Source organism: Myotis daubentonii, chromosome 18 (genome assembly GCF_963259705.1).
Source record: "Myotis daubentonii chromosome 18, mMyoDau2.1, whole genome shotgun sequence".
Taxonomy (NCBI): domain Eukaryota; kingdom Metazoa; phylum Chordata; class Mammalia; order Chiroptera; family Vespertilionidae; genus Myotis; species Myotis daubentonii.
The window spans coordinates 28,966,191-28,988,769 of NC_081857.1; the positions used below are offsets into that span (position 1 = coordinate 28,966,191).

A 22,579-nucleotide genomic window follows, 5' to 3' on the forward strand; every position below is an offset into this window, starting at 1 on the left:
TCTGCAACCCTTTAATCCTTCATCACCTCAGATACAAATCTAATGAGTATAATTTCAAGGGCCATGTCTTCCCCATTCTCCCATTATTTACTCAGGCTCCTACCTATCAGTCCCACAAAACAAAGCAGTGACGTCTCGGAATAAAGAGGCACTTCTAAGATTCAGGCACAATCAAGGGGCACTTCTGCATTCCTCAGGAATCAGTAAGAACTGAACCTGGGCTTGGAAGGAAGCATCTCCCTTGAGCTTCCTACAAGAGGGCCTCCCACAGCCTATGTCCTCAAACCCTCTGTGACACACACACACACACACACATTCAACTCCCACACTTTATTGGGACAAAAGAGGAAGGAGACATATCCAACATCACAGGCCCACCCACCAGGGGTATCCAGACTTTAACACCTACAACATGAGTACATAATAAATATTGGCAACATGGGATGGGGGAAGTGGGGGAAGATTCATACACATGAAGGAAACTAGAGACCCTCTAGTCTTGGGAACTGAGGCATATACTGTACTAGCAGAGTACTTACACAGGAAGGTAGATGGGGACTAGATTTCCATTTTGCAGATAGGGAGATATTCCCTTATGCAGATGGGGAAGAGGAAAGAAACTGCATGGAGGAAAGTTGCTTTGTATATATTTGGAAGAAGAGCAGATTTCAACTTACAGGTGGGTATGGGAGAGAAGTAGGAAAATTTATTTCACATATTAGTAGAAAGGGATGTGGGAGGAAAGTATTTTACAGACAGGGAAAATGCTTCTGGGAAAATCAGTTCACAGGCCATTCCATTCCAAAGTGACAGGAGAGAGAGACATATGCAGGAAAGGAAAAAGGTCCTAGGCCTAGAGAACAAGAGAGGTGTACCCCACAGGTACCAGCCCCTCCATTCCATCCCGCCCACAGCGGAGCCAATCCTCATCCACAGTGGCGATGACACGCAGCACTTCCCCACGCTGGAAGCTCAGCTGGTCAGGTCCTGCAGCGGTGTGGTCACAGAGAGCACGGACTGCCCTGTGGGGAGCCAGATGCTGGGATGAAGTGAAGTGGGGGTACCCAGCTGTCCCAGGTCTCATCTTCCCACTGTGTGGAACATCCCTTTGGTTCAGCTCTGGGAACATTGGGCTCCTGTCTAGCAACATGTGGATTCCCTGTGGGGCCCCAGCCCTCTCCTGAGCTCCAAACCCACTCTTCAGCAACTTGACATGATTTGCACTTCTCTTGTACTTCAAATTCAACATCTGCAACTTAAATAACTCATCTTAACTCTACACACCACTCCCTCCTCTTGTGTCCCCTATACTGGTAAATAGCACTACCTTCTACCCAGTTGCTCCCAGCAAAAACCAGGGTCTCTCATTCCTCATATCCAATCAATCACCAAAACTGCCTTGGTGTTTGTATCTCCCACTATTCCACCTGTCTTTCTCATCAATTCCACTGCCCTCACTCTAGCTCTCTATCCTTTCTCTCAACCACTACATATAATCTAACTGATATCCCTTCATCTCATGACCTCCCTCCCCAGCTCCATTTCCCACACAGCAGACAGAGACCCTTCAAAAACAAGCAGGCATATCCCCCAGCTGACGGCCCTTCAATGGTTCCCCCTACCTCACAGTGAGGTCTAGGCCTACTGAAGCCTATGGCTTCCTGTCACTGCTGCCAACAACCTCCACTCTGGGCACGACCAATCATGTGTCTGTAGTACCTCACTACACTTGGGCCTCTCCACGTTTGCATCCTATTCCTTCGGACACACCCTACACCATCACTGGGCCTTCCCTGAGTCTGCAACCTTGGGAGGAAGCCCTGTCTATATGGCCCTTTCCTACAATCTTCTCCATACAGAATTTTTAAAATGTTTTTATTGTTTTTCTTTTCTTGTTTTAGAGGGAAAGGAATGAAGACAGAGACAGAGAGAGAGAGAAGGAGGGAGGGAGGATCCTCAATGAGAGAGCAACATCGATTGGCTGCCTCCTGCACTCCCCCTACTGGGGATCGAACCTGCAACCCAGGCATGTGCCCTGACCAGGAATCGAACAGTGACCTCTTGGTGCATAGAACAACACTCAACCACTGGCCCACACCAGCCGGCTCCATACAGAATTTTAACGGCTTGTTTACTCATTGGTATCTCCACTGGACTACAAGCTCCTTGAAGGCAGGGGCTCCAATATGTTTATCTTTGTTTTCCCTCCCCTAGCATAATGCTTGGCACATAGTAAGTACTTGAAAAGTATTACTGAATGAATGAAAAATCAAGAAACCTAATTCAATGGATTAAGAAACCAAAGGAAGCCAGACCCTAAAGCAGAAGCAATCTCTGGTGCCAAATTAGAAGACCCCACTGAAGGGAAGCACAACCCCTTAGGGTATGCACATGGGCACATCCAATACATAGTTGTCATTAACTGGGCACCTCCTCTGTGCCAGATGCTCTTATAAAATTATGTTTAGTCTCTCTAACAACCACAATAAAGGTATAAATTATCCTCTTTAAGGGGAAAGAAACCAAGGCTCAGAGAAATGCATTCACACCAATAATAGCAGAAACGTAATGCAAACTAAGCACTGTCTGACTTTACAGCCCCACAGCCTTTTAAACTACCTCCCCTCCCCTCTGAAGACAGAATTGCATTCTCCCCAATTCTCCTTACCGATGGGTCTGCACCGTGCTGGGTGCTGAGGCCTCAAGCTCCTCCGGTGAACTGGGGGTCTCAGAAGGTGCCACCCTCTTCACCAGAGCCAACACATTCACTGTAGGAGGCAGCCAGCTGGATGGTCTCCTGGAGGAAGGGATACAGGGTCACAGAGTTTACCCCACCTCCAGAAAAAAAAAAAAAAAAACACACCCAGGGCTCTGGAGAGAGAAAAAGGCTGAGCAGCCTGTGCTTCAAAAGAGATCAGGAGCTGGTCACTGCTAAGGGCAGAGAGACAGTTTGTTAGGGTGATTAGGGAGGTGAAAACAGGTCTACACCACAAAAGTCACTAAAGGACCTCTGGGAACCAGTACACTCAGAGAGACCTAGAGGATCACTGGAGAGTATCTGAAGCCAGAGTTCAGCAACTACTTCCTTTTTTCTAAAGGGCTAAATAGTAACTATTTTTGGCTCTAAGGACCAAGAGGCAAATGGAGAACATCATATAGGTGCTTATATCACCATTAAAATGTAACTTCTCAAGAATGTAACCATTTTTAGCTCATGGCTGTAGAAAAACAGACTGACAACTTCTGACCTAGAGGATCACTCTAGTTTCATGTTTGGGTAACTGGGTGATGTGGGATGGGGTCAGAGGGCATGGAGGGGACCAGGTGCCCCATTACCTGGACTTTAGAGTTCCACTTTCAGTTTCTGTGAGGGCCCCAGGCACTCCAAACAGTCTTCCCAGCCACACACCTCTGCCTGGTGCCGTGTCCTCTGTGGGCAGCGATCTCTCCTGTGCTTCCTCAGCCACAGTCCCGGGACACCTGGATCCCCACCGACGAAGGGAGAAGCCCTCCGTGCCCCCAGAGGCATAGACCCGGGAGGCCTGGGTCAGCTGCTCCCACCAGCTGCCTGGTTTGGGAGGGCTGGAGGGGGCTGAAGGGCCTGGAGGGGTCTCCTCAGAAGCCCCACGGAGGCTCTGGGCCAGCCGACCCCCCCAGTGCAGCATGGCTTGCACAGTCTGCTGCAAGGCTGGCGGTGAGCCTGGCGGGGCAGGAGTCTGAGGTGGGCCCAGGGGCAGGTGGTGGTGATGCTCAAAGAGCAGGTCCAAGTGGAAGGTAAGCACCGACAATGGCTGCAGCAGGAGCAACAGCTCTGTGGACAGGGAGGGGCAGCCACCCCGGGCCAAAGAGAAGAATCCAGTGGGCAGGTACAGGAGGGACAGCAGGCCTAGAAAAGAAGCAGGCTAACGTTAGTCCCTGCCCTCGACCTAGTCCCAGAGGGCTCCCTGCATCAGCTCACCCATCAACAAACATCCCCCAGGCCTCATTCTATGCCAGGCACTGGGGCAGAGAACATGGTGGGGAACAGGGCTGACACCTCCCTGCCCATGTAAAACCACTGCCTAGAGAGGGAAGCACATATAGAACAATGGTGATAAGAAACTGTAACAGAAAGGAGGACCGGGCCATGGGAGCAAAATAGGGGGTGAGGGTTAGCCTAGTCTGAGGGCAAGGTGAAGCCTCACTGGAAAATCTAAAGGATGAAAGTTAATGAGGGGCAGGAAGTCCTATTCTAGGTGGAGGAAAGAATCAGAAAGGAAGCCTGTCAAGGAACCAGGGAAAGCCCCAGACTTAGAGGCAAGAGAAGAAGGCAGAGGCCAATAATCAAGACGGGAGGTTATAGTGAAGATTTGGGTCTTTCCCCCTGTGGGCTAAGGGACTCCTTGGAAAAGTTTTAAGCAGAAGAGTGATAAGATCGCAGAGCAGATTAAGATCATCCTGGCATTAGTGGGAACCAGCAGAACAGATCCCCTCTCCTCCTTCCCTCCCATCCTCTCCCATTTGAACCTCTGACCTGCATCTTCCTGCAGACTGGAAAACCACAGCTCCAACTGCTTAGTGCTGGGGGAGAAAAGGGAACAGACGCTCAGGGAGGTGGAGGACTCCAGCGCCCTCTAGGCAGGGGGTGGGAGATGAGATTGGAGCAGGAGAGGTTTGCGCCAGGAACCTGGGGAATCCCACCTGAGATCCCCCTGCAGTCCCCCAGGCCATGGGAGGGGCGCCAGAAAGAATGCCACTCACTTGAGGAGGCCCAGGATGAAGGCGTGAAAGCGGCTTCTGCTGCTGCTCAGCGGGGCTAGACGGCTGACCTGGCTATACAGGGTTCCAAAGGACCCGGTGCTGGAGCCTGAGGACAACCCGAGCTGTCAGCCCAGCCCCAGCCCCAGCCCCAGCCCGGCTTCCCTCCGGGCCCAGCCCCGGGCCCAGTCCCACACTTCACCTGGCTTCACCGATGCCTCCACCACGCTCCAGGGGTTGCTCCTGCGCTGCCCAGTGATGAGGTCCTTTCGGAAAGGCTTCAGCCCGTCAGCCACCAGGGCATGGAGAGCCGGGCAGAGGGTGGTCAGCACCAGGTGCCCCACATCTGGGCTCAGCCGGCTATCCCCCAACTGGGCCTGGAGGCAGCGCAGTGGGCATGGGTCCAGAGATACCAACAGCGCGCTTCCTGTCCAAAATTCTGCGCCCCCAGAGCTACATTCACCTCCTCAACCCACAGACCCTCCCACAGACAACTTCACCTTCTGAACCAAGTTTCGGGCGGCCCCAAAGTGTGAGATGATTTTATCCACGGAGGCGCTGACGGCTATCAAGAGACCTGGGGAGGGGGAGGGGAGAGAAGCATCGAGGCCCCTGTCTCCCAGGAACACCCAAGGGCCTGGGAGAACCCGGTTCATGCAATCTGACCGTGAGGGGAGGGCACAGTGAGGGGCAGCGGATTCCGAGGCCAGGGCGGGGGTGTCCTACCTTTCTTCTGCTCCTGCAGCTGGCCGGTCCCACTCTGGGCTTCTGCCATCCACAGTCGCTGGGCCCCGGGGACACCGGCGAAGGACCAGGAACTGCGGACTGCGGTGAGGAAAAGAACGCGGAGACACTTACCGAGGGTTATTCGAGGACTCGAGGCTTTGGCACAGGTCACCTCCTACGGGTCCACAGCACCCAGCCCTGAAGTCTTGGGAGAGGGGACACAAAGCTGGGTACAGCACGGGCAGCGCGACCCGGGACCTCAGAGTGAAATGCTGCCCGGATCTCAGCACTCGCCGCCCCTGTGCACCCCAATTCCCCGTTTCCATTCCTTCAGGGCCCAGCTCCCACCTCCGCGATCCCGGAAGTCCAGGCGCAGGGACAGCCGCGCTCACCTCCCGCCCGCCCGCTGGGGCCTCTAGGGCAGGAGATGACAGGGCGAGGGCAGGGAGGGGGCACCTTCCCCCCACCCCCGGGCCTGCGTCCTGCCCGCGAACACGGAAGAGCACGTGGGGAGCCCGGACCAATGGAAAGACAGACAGACGAGAATGGAAAAGAGAGGGAGGGAGCGGAGATCCAAGGGCTGGGAGGCTACAGTGAAGGCACCAGAAAGGGGAAACCCAGGTCCTGCTCCGGCATCGCTGCGGAGGGCGCCCCGCAGCCCAGTGAGGCTGGTGGGTAGGAAGGCGAGACCAGTCCCTCTGCAGCCGGGAGAGTTGGGGAGTTGCACCCTGCACGTTCCCCCAGCAAGGAGGCGGTCGGGCCCGGCCCGCCCTGGCCAGGGGCTCCACAGAGGGGTCACCCCAGGTCCCTATCAACGGACTTGCTGGAGGCCCCTGAACTGAGTTTGAAGCCGCACAGGCCCGCGTCCACAGCGCCCGGCGGCACGGGAGCGGAGCCAGGCTCCCAGAACCAATGAACTCGCTAGGAATCGGCCAGGCCGAAGGGCGGGGCGGAGCCGGGAACCCGGATGTAACCACCGCGGAGCTGGGAGCCGAGCCGAGGAGGGGCGGGGCGGCCCGCCTGGGGCGTGGCCTGCGGGGCCGGCCCGGGGCCGTCTTACGTAGCCTGAGAGGAGGCGGTGGGCTCCTGGTCCAGCGAGGGGCCTTCGGCGGACGAGGTGGCGGTGGCAGCGGGGGGGCGGGTACCTGGCGGGGTGGGGGAGCCGCGGCGGGGAAGGTGCTGCTTCTGGGAAAGAGCGGGGACAGCAGCAGCGCCAGCTCGGGGCTGGCCAGGCAGGACAGGGCCCCGCGCGCCGGGGGCGAATAGGCTCCCACCGGGGACAGGCGCACAGGCAGCAGCGGCTCCTCTGCGGGACTGGGCGCCCCCAGCAACCGCAGCCCCGCGCCGGGCCAGCCCGCCAGAGGCGCCAGGAGCAGAGACCCAGCGGTGCCCGCGCCCCCACCCTCCAACAGGGGGCGCCCGTCGGCCGAGAACCGGAAAACCAGGGGCCGAGGGACCAGGAGGGGACGGGCTGCGGGCGGGGTTGGCGGGGCAGGTGCGAAGGGAGAGGAGGGCAGCGGATGGGCAGCCAGGCGAGGAAGGGCGGGAGAAAGAGGGAGCAAAGAGTTAGTCCCGTCACCCAGCGACCCACCCGGCTTCCCTTTCCCGGAGCGCTCCCCGGCGGAAGGGCACAGGAGGGGTGGGTGACAGAAAGGGGGTGGGGGGCACGGAGACGGGCTGTGAGCCTCGGAGGCTGGGGCAAGGCCGAAGCCCAGCCCTCCTCCCGCTGCCTCCGGCGGCCTCTTACCCTCACGGCCCGCCTGCGCGCCGGGCTCCTCCGGCTCCTGCGGGGCTGGGGCCTCCTCGCCGGGCCGGACCTCCCTGCCCTCCCCGGGCTGCCCTTCCGCGATCGGCTGCAGCCCCGATCGGTTCTTCTTCCTCCGGGGAGGAACGGGTGGGGGTGGGGGCCGGGGCGGGACCAAGGCCCAGCCAGCTGGGGGGTCTCGGGGCGGGACTGGCGGGGGCGGGGCCCGGCTGCGGGACCGCAGTTCCTTGAAGGTGGTGACTTCCCGGGGCGCCGCGGGGGAGCCGCCCAGCGACCCGGCGGGGGGCTGCTCGCTGTCGGGCGAGAAGACGATGAGCCAGTCGCTGCGGTCCTTCTTGGCCTGCGTCGCGAGGGTCAGCCCCGGGCCCCGCTTGCGCTTCTGGGCCAGCTCGTGGAAGGACGTGATGGTCCGGTGGGGCGCCGGCTCCTCGCTGACGTCACTCCTCCAGCCTCCATCACTTCTCCCTGCGTCTGTCTTCCAGCCAGAATCAGTTATTCCTGTATTGGTCTTCCAACCGGAGTCAGATTTCCCAGGCTCCGCTTTCCAACCAGAGTTAGTATTCCCACCGATTTTCCAACCAGAGTTATTGTCCTCGGGGGGTTTCCAGCCAGCTTCCGTTTTCTCGGTGTCGATTTTCCAAATGGGGTTGATTTTCCAACTGGGTTCGGTTTTCCCAGGGTGGGTCTTCCCGTCGTCGCCCTCTGAGAGCTCAGAGGTCAGGAGGTCCTGCTCCCCACCCTCCTCCTCCTCCTCCTCCAGCCCTGGGTAAGGCAGGTCCAGGCCGGTGGTCAGCGCATTGCAGTTGGAGTCCAGGCCAGGGCCGGGTGGGGAGGAAGCTCCGGAGCAGGAATCGGGAGAACAGCAGAAGCTGTCGGGAGAGCAGGCGCCAGGGCCTGCGGAGGCCAGAGGGGAGCCCTGCTCCGGGGGGGTGACGCTAGGCTGAGGGGGGACATCTTGGTCACCAAGGAGGTCGCGCGAGTAGACTGAAATGGGGGACTCGTCAGGGCTAAGATCTGAGCAGGAGCTGAGAGAGGAGGAGCAACCCGGGTCCGAGGGAGAGGCAGCCCCCTCTTCCTCCTGTGCTGGGTCCTGCCGGGTTTCTAGGCCTGGCCCGTGCTCCTGGCAGCATCGGCAGGGCACCGCTGGGCTGTTGGAATTGGCATCCACCAGGGTCCCGCTGCAGGGGCCCCGGCTCTCCTTGCCCCCTGCGTCCCCCGGGGGGAAGGATGTGCTCGAGGGCCCCTCCCTTAGCTCAGGACGGCGCGACAAATGCAGGCCCAGAGAGACATGCTGGAGGTGGATGTGGTTGAGGTTGCAGAGTAAAGCCCTCTGAGGGGACAGCATGGTGCCAGCGGCGACGGGATGGCCTCCAGAGAATCAGGAAGACCGGGCCTCTCGCATCCGCCTACCTGGCAACCGCAGATGCTGACCTAGAAGACAGGGATGGTGAAACCCAGCCGGTGAGGGTGCGGACCGCTAGGACACCCAGGTGACTGACAGCGGGAGCAGGCCCGGGAAGGCGCCGCCTGCTCCAGACAATATTCAGATGAGATGCAAATGACCATCCACTGGCCTTTAGTTTCCTCTGCAGTGTTTGCAGGTGGAATCGAATGGAACCCCCGGGGAGTGGCGCGGCATGGGGCGGGGGGTGGCATCAGAGAATGCGGCTGCGCTCTGGATCCCCATGGAGGTGCGGGGGGTGGGGGGGACTTGAAAAAGGATGCGGTCCAGAATGGACCCTCGGTCCTCTTGGCTGCAATCACTCCCAGAGTAGGGGCCAAGGGAGGCCCTGCCCAAATGCTCTAAGTCGGGGAGGAGGGGCGCTGCGTCTGGCTGGTGAATGCAGGGAAGGGCGGGCGGGAGCGGGGGGATGGAGCAGTAGTCTGCATGTCAAGCCGGCCCGCACTGACCGCACAGGGCTTCAGCGTACAGCCCCGGTAGAAACCGGGCTAGAAACCCGGGGTTTCTGTCCATTCTCTCCGTACTTGTCTTTCATCCGGCCACCACCCCACCCCTATTCATTTTTACTGCTCCCTCTCCTGCCCCACCCCTCATGCAGATCCATTCATCCACACCCACAGACCGAGCCCTCCTCACCTCGGTTCTGCAACTGCTCCAGGCGTTGAGCTCCTCTGCGGCTCACACAGTCCCCGCACTGACTGGAGGGAAGGGGTGCGGCGGTAGGACAGCCCGCCCACGCTGCGCAGCCGCGCCCCTTCACGCAGGGGCGGGGCGGGGCTCAGACCCAGCCCGCTGCGCTTGACGTCTTGCCTGTGTCACCCACCTAAGGCCTGTCTCTGTTTTTGGTATGTTCTAAGCTTTTTCGTCCTTAGAGGTCCAGAAGTCATCGCCCTGGTTTCTGTGGAACCACCCTACCTATTCTGGACAGAGCTGCATCCCTGGCTGGTATACGCAAGAACAGAACCACAAGGTTGGATAGGACAGCAGGTTCTGGTATAATATCATTTCATTCTTCCTTGTTTTTTTATAGGATTGAGAAAATTGATTCCAGACAGGTCCACTGTGTGCAGCTTGCAAGTTCTTCCCTTTGGGTTTTCTCCTGGATTGTTTTCCTCCAACAGCCCAAAGACATGCAGGTGAGGTGAGTTGGTGTCCAATTGCCTGAGTGGTTGTGGGGATGATTGGGCCCTTGCAATGGAAGGGCCGCCTGCCCAGCGTTGGCTTCCACTTTGAGCTGCCCAGATAGGCTCCTATCACACACAACCCTTAACTTCTTTTATTCATTCCTTAAATGTGTGTATAGCTCATTTCAGTGTTTAATATTTGAAGTATTTGATGGGTTTTTTTACTTGATTTTGTTTTAGAGGGATAAAGGGAAAGTTAGGGAAGTATCAGTGTGAGAGACACATCAATTGGTTGCTTCCCATACATGCCCCAGCTGGGATCAAACCAGCAACCTAGATATGTGCCTGACCGGGAATCTAACCTGCAACCTTCCAGTGCATAGGACGATGCTCCAACCAACCAAGCCACACCCACCTAGACGTGATATTTTTGTGACCAGAAATATCATAAAATACAACTCTTGTCTATATCAATATATGACAAAATTTCGTCACAGTATCCAAGAATCTATGGATGACATTCAGCGAGGACATACTATAATTTTATTGAGAGCTCCCCTCCCGCCCTGGCAGTCTCTGGGTCACTTTTTCCGCTTGTAGATCTTCTGTGCTAGCCTCAGGAAGATGGCTTGGGGCAGGGGCGAAGAGTACTGCTCGATGAGACCCAGAAGGCGGCTGTAACTGTCTTCCTCATATTGCATAAACAGGGCCTGCAGATTCAGCTCCTCGTAGAGTGCCTTCACCCGGGCCACCTTCTCAGCTTCTTTCTGCCCATAATTCTCCTAGAAGGGGGTGGAGGCAGGAAAACAGGCTTACTCTTCCCCTAGTGCTTCCACGCCCCCTCCACGCCCCTCATCCATATATTTGGAACATCTCCAAGGCCATTCACTTGATTCCTGCCTCCAATTCAAGTGTCTTTAAGCGTCTAAGATTGTCTAATATGTTCAATTTTCCCCCTCCCACTCTGAATGCTCAGATATTAGCTCAGCCCTCAGCTTCCTGTCGCAGGGTTTCTCGGCTTTGGCACTGTTGAAATTTGGGGCCACATAATTCTTTGTTATGGAAACTGTTGCGTGCATTGTAAGATGTATGGAAGCATTCCTGGCCTCTACCGACTAGAGCAGTGGTTCTCAACCTGTGGGTCGCAACCCCTTTGGTGGTCAAACAACCCTTTCACAGGGGTCGCCTAAGACCATCCTGCACATCAGATATTTACATTACAATTCATAACAGTAGCAACATGACAGTTATGAAGTAGCAACAAAAATAATTTTATGGTTGGGTCACAACATGAGGAACTGTATTTAAAGGACCAGAAGGTTGAGAACCACTGCACTAGAGACCTTAGCACATGCACACACACCAAGTCAACAAAAAATGTCTGCTGCTACTGCCAAATGTCCCCTGGGGTACAAAACCGCCCCCACGTAAGAACCACTGCCTTAGCCCCTTTCTTATCAGCTCAGGGACCCACAACCCTCTCTCGGGCACCTGCAGGATCTGGCGCTGTTCCGGCGAGGCCCGTTGCAGACACTGTACCACCAGCCAGCTGCATTTGTTGTCCTGGATGTCAGTGCCAATCTTGCCCGTCACACTGGTGTCCCCAAAGAGATCAAGGTAATCATCCTGGGCAGGGGAGCAGAAAAGGAGAATGAAGATGCTCCGAGGCAGGGAAGGAGGGAAGTTGGAGCCTGTTCTCTGCCAGTGCCTCCTGCCTTCCTACCTGGATCTGAAAGAGCTCTCCCATCTCCAGCAGGATCTTCTTGGCATTGGCGTGCTCCTTCTCCCCGTCAATGCCTGCCTATAGTGGAAAGGGGATTGACAGGCCAGACATCAGGGGCGCCTTCACCTTCCTGACCCATAGGGTCTTGCCCAAGGTTGGCCCCTAAATCTTCTCTGCTCTCCTTTCAGACATCCCTGGCTTCCCTGGTCTAGGAAGTCCTGGCTGGTGGTCCAATCTCTATCTCACTTAATTTTAGCTAGGCCTTCCTGCAGGCAAAAATTAATCCATTCTGGAGGCCCTCAGACCATCTCTTATTTCATGAGACTCAGTCCAGGAGTCACTGATTCTTCTTCATAATCATATATATATATATATATATATATATATATATATATATATATATATTTTATTTCAGAGAGGAAGGAAGAGGGAGAGAAAAGAAAGAAACATCAATGATGAGAGAGAATCATTGATCGGCTGCCTCCTGCACACCCCCTACTGGGGATCGAGCCAGCAACCCAGGCATGTGCCCTTGACCGGAATCAAACCCAGGACCCCTTAGTGCACAGGTTGATGCTCTATCCACTGAGCCAAACCAGCTAGGGCTCTTCTTCATAATCTTTTTGCCATTTCAAACTTCATTCAGGATGAAAAGGAAACTTGGAGAAGCAGGTTCAGGGTGCCAGTCAATCCCACTCACTGCCTGTAAATCCAGTCTTTTCAGCCTGATCATCTCCTCCCCACTCCTATCCATACTCAGATGGAAGATTTCTTGTTCCTCTATGATGGACTACCCACTTTCACTTGCCTCACCTAATTTCTACAACAATCCTGTGAGGTGGGGATTTTATCCTCATCTTACAGCTGAAGAAACAGAATCAGGGAGAATATGCAACTTGCTCAAGGTCACACAGCCATTAAGTGGGGGCACCAGATTGTACAAAAGCTAACATTGGTGGGTAGCGGGGTGTGTGGAGGCTCACTCACCATATACATGGCAGCAGCTACAGGAAGGTAGAAGGAGTAGAAAGCCGTCTTATACTTGACAATAGATTTGTACCTAAGTAGGGACAGAAGATCAATTCTTCAAAAAAGCAATGTCCACCTGGAGCCCTCCCTCACTGTTCAGGTCTGGTTCCCACTGTCCCTCACCTCTTTTCAGTGAATCTGCCAAGATCCACGTTGCTCTGTGGGGCTGTGATGAGGTCCAGGGTCTGTCCAATCTCAGTCTGATAGGAAGTCTAAGGCAGAAGATGGGCCATGAGATGGGCTTTCTTCAGGACTGGGGAACCCAGAAATCCTGGGCCCCACATCCCATACCAGCCAACAACTAGGCAGAGTCAGAAGGCAGCAAGAGGGAGGGAGGGTACCAAGTCTCAAGGCCCACATTCTCACACATACAGACACACACTGTCCTTTATCCCTCCTTCCCATCACACAGGAAGAGAGAACCCTCCTTGCCTTTAACACCATCCTTCCCAACTCCCTCGCTTCCTTCCTCTTCCATGAAAACCTAGGTGTTCCCTGGGCCCTGAAACCAGCTAGGTGAAAATGGCCCGTGGAGGCCACGCTGCTGCAGGCAGCCTCTGGGCACTGGGCCTGGCCGGCAGCACACCTGCAGGAAGAGTTCCATCAGGTTCAGGTAATAGGGCTGCTCCCGGCAGTAGAGCTTCAGCAGGCGGTAGATGCAGGCTTCCAGGAGCATGGCATCATTCACGGCATCCAAACCAATGCCTGGCTGTCAGGGGACAGAAAACAAGCAGTCGGTCTCTGGCCTAGACTCATGCCAAGAACCTGTCACCCTGAACACCTCAATAGGCTCTATGTAACCGCCTCCCTGTGGCCTGTTTCCATGCCCACTGCGACTTTCCCATGGGCTTACTTTACCTTCTGATACCAGCAGATCTGCCCCCGTCGGGTGAGGGATGAATCCATAATGTCGTCTGCCACCAGGAAGAAAGCTTGGAGCTAGAAGAGGGAAGAGTGGAATAAGACCCCAGGGCTCCTTATTACTGTCCCTTCCACCAGCAACAGAGCTGCCACTGAGAGTCACTATGAGCTGAGAAGGAAAGTCAGGATGGGGAGGCCCAGGACTTGTTCTCTTCTATGGGGTCAGGCTACACATTCTAGTTCCTTAATACAGCTTTCCAAGGCATGGCTTTTAAATCTTCACATCATACTGATCTGTATGTGTGCTCTAGTGGGTAACACTGTCCACCGGCTTAGGTGTAGGCAGTGCAGAAAAGGCCATGGCGATCGCTGCTCTTGGTCCAGGCCAAGTCCTTGGGGAAAGAGGCATCAATCTGCACCTTCACCTCTGACCTCACCTGGGGGTGGGTCTGGGCTTTCCACATTGGAGGCACATATTTTATTTACATTGTGTTTATTTGAGTGGCATGGTCCCCCTGAAGCCACCAGTCGACTGCCTCTCCCAAGCACGAGTGCAGGGCCATCTGGTTTCAACCAGTACCATTCAGCCAGGGCTGTCTACAAAGGGCATTTACAGCGTGGCCTCCCTCAATCACCTCTGCCCCCCAGCAATGATTCTGAGCCAACTGCACTTTCTATTTACTAGGAGAACTTTAACAAATACCAGTGCCAGCCCTAACCAGTGTGGCTCATGGTTAGAGTGTCAGTCTGCATACTGAAGGGTCATCAGTTTGATTCCAGGTCAAGGTCATGTACCTGGGTTGCAGGTTCGATCCCCGGTCTGGTTGGGTCAAGTTCAGGAGGCAACCAATCGATATGTCTCTCTCACATCTCTCTATCTCAGGAGGCAAACAATTGATATCTCTCTCTCACATCTCTCTCTCTCTCTCTCTCTCTCTCTCTCTCTCTCTCTCTCTCTCTCTCTCTCCCCCCTCCCTCCATCTCTCCCACTGTCTCTAAAAATCAATGGGATAATATCCTCAGGTGAGAATTAACAACAACAAAAATACCAGTGCCAGCCCTAACTGGTGTGGCTCAGTTGGTCGGGCATTAGCCCATGAACCAAAAGGTTGCCGGTTGGAGTCCCAGTCAGGGCGCATGCCCTGATAGGGCGTTAGGCTAGATCCCCAGTAGGGGCATGCAGGAGGCAGCCAATCGATGTTTCACTTTCACATGATGTTTCTCTCTCCCTCTCCCTTCCTCTCTCTCTAAAAATCAATTTTAAAAATTACTTTAAAAACCCCCCAAATAACAGCAATTCCAGAGTCCTACCCCAGATCAATTAAATAAGAAATCTATAGGGGTGGTACCTCAGCATTGGGTGTTTTTTTTTTAAATAGTCTTCCCAGGTATGTGCTTATAGTGGGAAGTAATGGGAAATATACCGCATTACCTATGTAGCATTCTTAGCAAATGTTTAGCCTCATTGTAATCATGATGAAACAATCAGACAAATCCAGACTAGATTGTGAGCCACTCTACCGAACAACTAGCCTCCCACATGCACCCCAACCGGGGCCAGGGATCAAGCTTGCAACCCAGGTATATTCCTTTGACCAGAATCGAACCCGAGACCCTGCAGTCCATGGGCCAATGCTCTAACCATTAAGCAAATGGACTAGGACTAGAAATTTGGGTTTTTATGTGAATCTTCTTCTTTGTTAAATTTAGGGCACTTATTTCTAAAACATTTTCAAAAACTATCTGTGGGCTGCCAGTTTTCAATCTCTGCTTTAGAATAATCTTCTGGAAGAACCATGGCACTTTACTCAGAGAATGTAGGCCCAGTTTGAAGGCCCTGGCCCACAGGTGGTCTTCAAGTGAAATATGTACCTACTGACAAAAGAAGTTCCCCACATGTGCTCATCCGTGGAGTAATTCACTGCCTAAAGTTGGCTGTGGCACACTAGAGGCCCAGAAGCACAAACAGCCAAGGGACGAGTTCCAGGCCCAGCCCTCCGGTTCTCACCAAGGCACCCCCACATCTAGTAAACCTCTTCTCCTCCCCCCCCCCCCTTCTCACCAGTTCCACACACCAGCCCACAGTCATGGCCCGCTGGAGACTATCAGCATCCTGCTTGCTGGGTCCCACCAGGTCCTGGAAAGTTATCAGCACCGTCATACCCCGCTGGTACTTCCCTCCGATGACATTGTACTCCAGGACCTGGGGGGCACAGAGGGACAGAGTGGCAGGATCCGGGAGCAGCTACTCTGAGATTTCTTCTCGCCCTCTCCTACTTCCAACCATGACCTAACTTTAAATCCTCCTTAACCCTGGCTGGCATGCCCAGGTCTCAACTTCTCAAGTTCCAGCCCCATCCCCGCCTCTCCTAACTTCCCCTCACAACCCATCCCTCCTTTCCCAGCCTCTTTCTCCCACCCACAACTCAACCTATCTGCAAACGAAGAGCCTCTCACTGTACTGAAGACAAGCTCCCACCCCTCAAAGTTGGTCCGAGGAGAGCTTGGAGAGGACCCAGGATGGGGGAGCCGTCCCCCACTCTGGCAATGGTGTCTCTTCCTGCTCATTTTGCCTTCTGTTATCCTGCTGGCAACCAGATCTAATTCAATGGAAAGACTTCCCTTTTAATGTCCATCCCAGTGTAGACAAACCTCCTCCTTTTCCTTGGTCCCCTCAGACAAATGAGACAGCATTTATAAAAGAATTACTAGAAACCCCAAAAGAATAAAAGAATTAGGTAACGTAAGTACCCCAGCAATAGTTCCTGCCCCAGAGCAGAGGTTTCTGATGATAGGCTAGCTTCACTCCAGCCCTGCCTTCCTCCGGGATCCCTGCCCGGGTAGCACCGTATGATTTCTGGACATCTAATTTCCTTCCTTGACAAAATCAGGTTCAACACCTTCACCATCAAGGGCCTACACCCATGCAAAGCAGTTTGGCCGCCCTACCAGATCTACAAGGTGGAACTGAAGTGCTGAGAAAGTACACCTGTCCAGGCACAGGCCCCTCCAGAGCTGACCTGGCGTCACTCAGATGAAAGCCTGTCCCCCCACCTGTCAAAAGTCCCCCCAAAACCATAGCTGGATCCCACACACACAGAGTGACCAAAAATTCACTCCCTCAAGTCGCAAATCCCTCACCTCCTTAAGCCGGGCAATAGCATCTCCTGTGTCTGGGTGCCCCAGGTCATCCTCAGTCAGCACCTTGACAATCTGGGAGAAGTGCTGGATGAAAGTCTGCTTGTTTTGGTCATAAACATCCAATTTCTGGTCTCCATTCATTCTGAGGGAGGAATAAAGTACTCTGGGGAGAGAGAGGACAAGTCAGAAACCTGATCAGCTGCTCCCCTCCCCAAAGACCTTCTCCCCCCAACACTCACCGAGGCTCCTCTGTCCACACTTGGCACCGGCAGCGGGCACTGTGCCATGCCCCCAGGACTGAGCCCCGGTGCACCAGGGAGGGCCGCTGTAGGGAACCCAGCCACCTCTCCTGTGGCACCCAGCAGGGGGCTGGTAGCAAGAAGACCCCCACAGATCTCAGCCAGCGGGCCAGAGGCATCAAGGGGACAGGGGCTGGCACAGGGAGGAGGCACGAGCGCTCCCTGCAGGGACAAGCACCAAAGGCAGATGCTTGGTGGCAGGTCCCCAGGTCACCCCTACCACCTCCACCTTTTACCTAAAGGCCCTGGGCCCACCCTCTTCTGGACAGAACTTGGGCATTTAGAGAAAAAAGGAAATGCGGGAACAAAAAGTAAGGCTGGTGGCTGAGCCTCCACTGACCACACTTAAAATAAGATGGCAAGTACTTAATGTACCTAACTTTATCCTCCTCAACCATCAACTCCTCCTCCAGGAAACCTCGGGAATTGCCACTCTCTTGGCTTCCCCGAAATCCTGGCACAGTTAGAAGGATCCAGAGTCAAGTTCCTCAAGACGAGGGGCTGCGAGGATCCTTAAATCACTCTATTTCACAGATCAAAACTGCGGTTCTAGGAAGACACTTCGGCAGAGGCAGCGCCACATCTAGAACCTAGATCTGCCCCGGCGGCGCGGAGGAGGGTGTGGATTTTCTGAGCCGCCCCACGAAGAGGAGCCGGAGCCCTGGTACTGGGGCACGTGGCCTGGGGCTCTGAAGCTCAGCGCCCCGACCCCCACAGGGAGCGCTGGGGCTGGAGACGCCTCGGAGCCACACTGGGCGAGGGAGGAGGGTTCGCAGAATAGAAACCGGGTTCGGGTGTATTGGGGAGATGCCAGGAAAGCCACCAAAGAGCTCGGGAGTTTCCGCACCTCCAGATGGGTGAGCCAGTCAGGGCCACCGACCCCCCAACACGGGGGACTCAGACGCCGCTGGCCGGGCCTCCTGTGCCTCGAAGCAGCCTTCCAGAGGTAAGGCCGAGTCTAACCCCTGCCCTCGCTCCCAGTCCGCCACCACTCTCACCTGTTCCAGGATGCCGGTTCCGGGCCCAGATTGTTGGCGGGGTATTCCTTAAAGCTAACCCCACGCCGCGCTCAGCTCTCTGGGTTTAATAGTTCTCGATCCTCTTTCACTAGGGACAGAAATGGCTCGTTAGACTACAATTCCCGGCATGCTGCGGGAGGGACAGACACCACGCGATCTAGCGCTGGCTGGCTGGGCGGGGACGAGTCGCGCTGATTGGCCGCTTCCCCTCGTATGAGCATGGGGCCCTGTGATGAGAGCCAATGGAAGGGCTGCGCCTAGGGCAAAGCTTTAAAGGAGCGGGACTGGGAGTGGGATGGGATGGGAGGCGGCTGGGAATGTCCTCACCTTTTCTACACACAAACTTTTATTATCTTTCCGTGCAGCTAAGTGGCATGTTAGTACAACCCAGCAGACCTGCTTTGTCACTTACTGATGCTCTAATTTAGGCAAGTCATTTAACTCTCTGAGCCTCAGTTAACTTCCTTTCCTCGACTATATACTTACCGGGAGGTAATGTGTAGTATGAAGTGCTTTAAGGGCTGAATTAAAATAAGACTCAGAGTAGAAGCTAGAAGCCTCACCCCACCCACACTATGGCTTGGTCCTGTTATCTTTCTTCCAAAACTCAGTAACTTGACCCATCAGGTCAAGATGCCTACGCCCGGGTCTGTGTGTCTCTGTTGGTTGGGCGTCCTCCCTTGCACGTTAAGGTTGCTGGTTCGCTTCCTGGTCAGGGCACAGTCCGGGTTGCGGGCTGACCCCCAGTAAGTAGGGGGTGCACAGGAGGCGGCTGATGGATGATCATTGCTTCATTCGCACATTGATGTTTCTCTCCCTCCCCCTTCCTCTTCTAAAAATCAATTTTAAAAAAAAGTCTGAAACGCCAAACCATCTAGGACGTAAATGGATTTTGCCATTATGTAACAAAAATAACTGCAAGAAAAATTTGATTGTGCAACGATACCCGTTTTCACCACTGCTGTTTCAACATTGTACTGGGAATTCTAGTCAGGGCTACTAGACAAGAAAAAGAAAGAAAACACAAATTGAAAAAAGTAAAGATATCTATTACATAGACAGTATGATTTCGAATATAGGAATTTCTCAAGAAAGCTACTAAAGCTAATAAACAAGTTCAGCAAAGTTGCAGGGTACAAAAACAACATGAAAAAAATCAGTTGTGTTCCTACAATCTCAGAAAGGAAATGAAGGAAGCAATAATATTTACAATAGCATCTAAAATAATAAAATACCTAAAAATAAAATTTAGCCAGTGTACAAGTCCTTCTTGTACACTGAAAACTAGAAAACATTGCTGAAAAAAATTAAAGTCCTAAACAAGTGGAAAACATCCCACATTAAGATATCAGCACTAGCTGGTTTGGCTCAGTGTATAGAGCAAAGGCCTGTGGACTGAAGGATCCCCAGTTCTATTCCAGCCAAGGGCATATGCCCAGGTTGTGGGGTTGGTCCCCAGTAGGGGGCGTGCAGGAGGCAGTGGATCAATGATTCTTTCATCATTGATGTTTCTATCTCTCTCCCTGTCTCTTCCTCTCTGAAATCAATAAAAATATATTCAAAAAATAAATAAAAACATTAAAATGTTTTTTTCTTTTTTTTTCTTTTTCTTTTTTCTTTTTTTTAATTAAATCTTTATTGTTCAGATTATTACATTTGTTCCTTTTTTTTCCCCCCCATAACTCCCCTCCTCCCAGTTCCCGCCCCACCCTCCGCCCTCACTCCCCACCCACTGTCCTCATCCATAGGTGCACGATTTTTGTCCAGTCTCTTCCCACATCTCCCACACCCCTTTCCCCCCCAAGAATAATCAGTCCATTCCCTTTCTATGTCCCTGATTCTATTATAATCAACAGTCCATTCTGTTCATCAGATTATTTATTCACTTGATTCTTAGATTCACTTGTTGATAGATGCATATTTGTTGTTCTTAATTTGTATCTTTACCTTTTTCTTCCTCTTCCTCTTCTTAAAGGATACCTTTCAGCATTTCATATAATCCTGGTTTGGTGGTGATGAACTCCTTTAGCTTTTCCTTATCTGTGAAGCTCTTTATCTGACCTTCAATTCTGAATGATAGCTTTGCTGGATAAAGTAATCTTGGTTGTAGGTTCTTGGTATTCATCACTTTGAATATTTCTTGCCACTCCCTTCTGGCCTGCAAAGTTTCTGTTGAGAAATCAGCTGACAGTCGTATGGGTATTCCCTTGTAGGTAACTGAGTTACTTTCTCTTGCTGTTTTTAAGATTCTCTCTTTATCTTTTGCTCTTGGCATTTTAATTATGATGTGTCTTGGTGTGGTCCTCTTTGGATTCCTTTTGTTTGGGGTTCTCCGCGCTTCTTGGACCTGTAAGTCCATTTCTTTCACCAGGTGGGGGAAGTTTTCTGTCATTATTTCTTCAAATAGGTTTTCAATATCTTGCTCTCTCTCATCTTCTGGCACCCCTATAATTCTGATGTTGGTACGCTTGAAGCTGTCCCAGAGGCTCCTTACACTATCCTCGCATTTTTGGATTCTTTTTTCATTTTGCTTTTCCGGTTGGATGTTTTTTGCTTCCTCGCATTTCAAATCATTGACTTGATTCTTGCGCTCCTCTGGTCTGCTGTCGGGCGTCTGTATAATATTCGTTATTTCAGTCTGTGTGTGCTTAATTTCTAGTTGGTTCCCCAATATAAGATCGAGGGTCTTATTAGTTTTCGTGTAGATCTCATTAAGTTTATCGGCAGCTTCTAAACAGTTCTTGAGAGACCTTAAAAGTGTGGTTCTGAACTCTATTTCTTCCATTGACAATTTTGTCCTGTTTCTTTGTCTCCGCATTTTGTTATGCTTCCTTGGTGCACCCCCTAGTGGTCTTTGTTCACAGTCTTATAGATAAATCTTGATTGTTGTAGCTAATTCCAGGGAGGGTTTGACCTCCAGGCCAAGTGGCTATGAGAATCAGCTGTGTCAGCTGTGAGAGAACTTCTGTCCTCTAGGGAGGTGCTAATCTAGCCTTTGCCTGAGGCTATCCGGCAAAGGCCTCTGTGCAGGGCTTGGGCGGGGCGGGTCGCACAGGATCAACAGGGTGGGCCGGAGAGAGCAGTTATGGCGGCTCTCAGTCCTGTCCCCAGGGGCTCTGCCTCTCTGAGTCCCAGCACCCCCTGCAAAGCTCGGAGAGAAAGCTGCACTCGCTCTGACCGAAGCCAGACAGTCCCGCTTCTCCCGTTTGAGTCTGGGTCCCTAAAGACTCGCCCGGATCTGGTGCTCAGAGTCTGCGACTCCCTCCTGATTGAAAACAACAACCGTGCCCTCCGCTGCCAGCCCGCTCCGCGCACGCACTCCGCACCTCAGAATTTGACTTCAGCACTGCGCCTCCTCTGAGTGTCCGTATGTGTTTCTCTTTCCTCCTAGTTGTAGGACTTCCACTCAGCCAGCGTTCCTGTGGCTCTGGGTGATGTCCCTTCTGTTTTTTGGTTTCACTTTTGAAGTAGTTGTTCAAAGCAGCAAACTCCGGCGTTAACCTATGCCGCCATCTTGGTTCTCCTCCAGCCTCCTTTTTCCATTAAAATTTTTTTAATTAAAAAACAACAACAACTTACTATTATGCCCCTAGGATGCCCAAAAGCATCCCTTATCCTATCCAGCCGAGGGACCGAGCTTTGACTGAAATCGAGTGAAACAGGAGAAGCAGTCCGGCTGACCCTGGGTCCACAAGTGACCATGTGAGATAATCTGCACTTTGTCACAGGGTCAGGCAGCCTGTGAATGATATGACCCCTCTTATATGCATCAGGAGGCTGCTGATCGATGTTTCTAACTCTCTATCCCACTCCCTTCCTCTCTGTAAAAAATCAATAAAATATATATAAAATAATTTCTTTTAAAAAATGATGCCAGAGAGGAGGTGAAATTGAGATGGTTAAATAGGAATTTTGTTTAGCAGAGAAGAAAGGGAAAGAGCACACAGGTGCAGGAAATAGTGTGTGCAAAGCCCCACATGGAGAGAGATCAAGTCATGTTCTGGAAGTGTCAGGGTTTTGGCGTGGGCTGAAGCATAGAGAAAGGGAGGAGATGTGGCTGCAGAAGTGATCTGGATTCAGATAGTAAAGGTCTCAGCATGCCCTAATGAGTCAGCAATGTCTTCAATCAGAGCAGGTTAATCAGACATGATGTTTAGACATCTTGGGCTGCAGTGAGAGGATCCCCTGGGGGGATCCTCCACAGTGGAGACCCCAGGCAGGAACCTCCACAGTGGAGACCCCAGGCAGGAAAAGTCTGAGCAACTGGTAAGAAGAGGCAAGCCACAGTCTGGCAGTGAAGATGGAAAGGAGGTGGATTTGGAAAATGTTAGGAATCTACATGTTTTGTTGACTGATGTTAGATTTGGGTGGTAAAAGGTTCATAGTGTCACTAAGATTAAGAGAGAGAGTTGAGGAGGCGAACAGGGATTGGGTGAGGGTAAGGAAATGAAAAGAAGTTGACTTGGTTTAGTAGAAGGTATACAAGAGGCGGGGGTGCTGAACAGTGGAGCATGACCCCACCACAGGGGTGCGAGGTGGGCTAGTAGATATGAGGGTCTGCAGCCCAGGAGAGAGGCTGGAGTGGGCTGGGTCTTGTTGAATCACATCGAGAGCTGGGCCCCACACCATTCATTCATCATCCAGTTATTTATTGAGCACCTACTAGGTACTAGGAATACAGCAGTGGACAAAA

At 53.0% G+C, this 22,579-nt stretch overlaps 2 protein-coding genes and 1 long non-coding RNA gene across 11 annotated transcripts in view; 1 reads left to right on the forward strand and 2 right to left on the reverse strand.

Moving 5' to 3' along the window:
- Window positions 1–315: 315 nt before the first annotated feature.
- On the reverse strand, window positions 316–8,672 carry RUSC1 (RUN and SH3 domain containing 1). 6 transcript variants are annotated; one of them, XM_059675147.1, is made up of 10 exons: window positions 7,211–8,672; window positions 6,524–6,934; window positions 5,464–5,562; window positions 5,238–5,314; window positions 4,940–5,114; window positions 4,741–4,846; window positions 4,514–4,560; window positions 3,337–3,886; window positions 2,669–2,797; window positions 316–1,039 (listed from the first exon to the last, which is right to left on the reverse strand). In XM_059675147.1, exons 1-10 carry the CDS (start codon window positions 8,571–8,573, stop codon window positions 973–975), a joined length of 3,024 nt encoding a protein of 1,007 aa, XP_059531130.1. In that variant the 5' UTR covers window positions 8,574–8,672; the 3' UTR covers window positions 316–972. The 6 variants fall into 6 exon arrangements, with proteins under 6 accessions (XP_059531130.1, XP_059531129.1, XP_059531128.1 ...); XM_059675146.1 differs by having other exon boundaries at window positions 316–1,022; window positions 7,211–8,668; XM_059675145.1 differs by having other exon boundaries at window positions 316–1,091; window positions 7,211–8,573.
- On the forward strand, window positions 8,601–19,477 carry LOC132221174 (uncharacterized). 2 transcript variants are annotated; one of them, XR_009449911.1, is made up of 3 exons: window positions 8,601–8,718; window positions 9,721–9,831; window positions 17,402–19,477. It is a non-coding gene; the product is annotated as an uncharacterized LOC132221174 (long non-coding RNA). The 2 variants fall into 2 exon arrangements; XR_009449910.1 differs by lacking the exon at window positions 17,402–19,477 and adding an exon at window positions 11,276–11,389.
- The window catches only part of FDPS (farnesyl diphosphate synthase), a 65,798-nt gene continuing 53,559 nt past the window's right edge, over window positions 10,341–22,579 (reverse strand). The window contains exons 1-10 of one of the 3 annotated variants that reach the window (XM_059675170.1): window positions 17,866–17,990; window positions 16,569–16,731; window positions 15,490–15,630; window positions 13,425–13,505; window positions 13,153–13,275; window positions 12,690–12,778; window positions 12,525–12,597; window positions 11,538–11,615; window positions 11,306–11,440; window positions 10,341–10,596 (exon numbers count right to left, since the gene is read on the reverse strand). In XM_059675170.1, the coding sequence (XP_059531153.1) occupies window positions 10,396–10,596; window positions 11,306–11,440; window positions 11,538–11,615; window positions 12,525–12,597; window positions 12,690–12,778; window positions 13,153–13,275; window positions 13,425–13,505; window positions 15,490–15,630; window positions 16,569–16,709 (1,062 nt within the window). In that variant the 5' untranslated portion in view covers window positions 16,710–16,731; window positions 17,866–17,990 and the 3' untranslated portion in view covers window positions 10,341–10,395. Of the gene's footprint in view, window positions 10,597–11,305; window positions 11,441–11,537; window positions 11,616–12,524; window positions 12,598–12,689; window positions 12,779–13,152; window positions 13,276–13,424; window positions 13,506–15,489; window positions 15,631–16,568; window positions 16,735–16,807; window positions 17,030–17,865; window positions 17,991–22,579 lie in introns of those variants that run through there. The other 2 variants (XM_059675169.1, XM_059675171.1) reach the window with 2 other exon arrangements.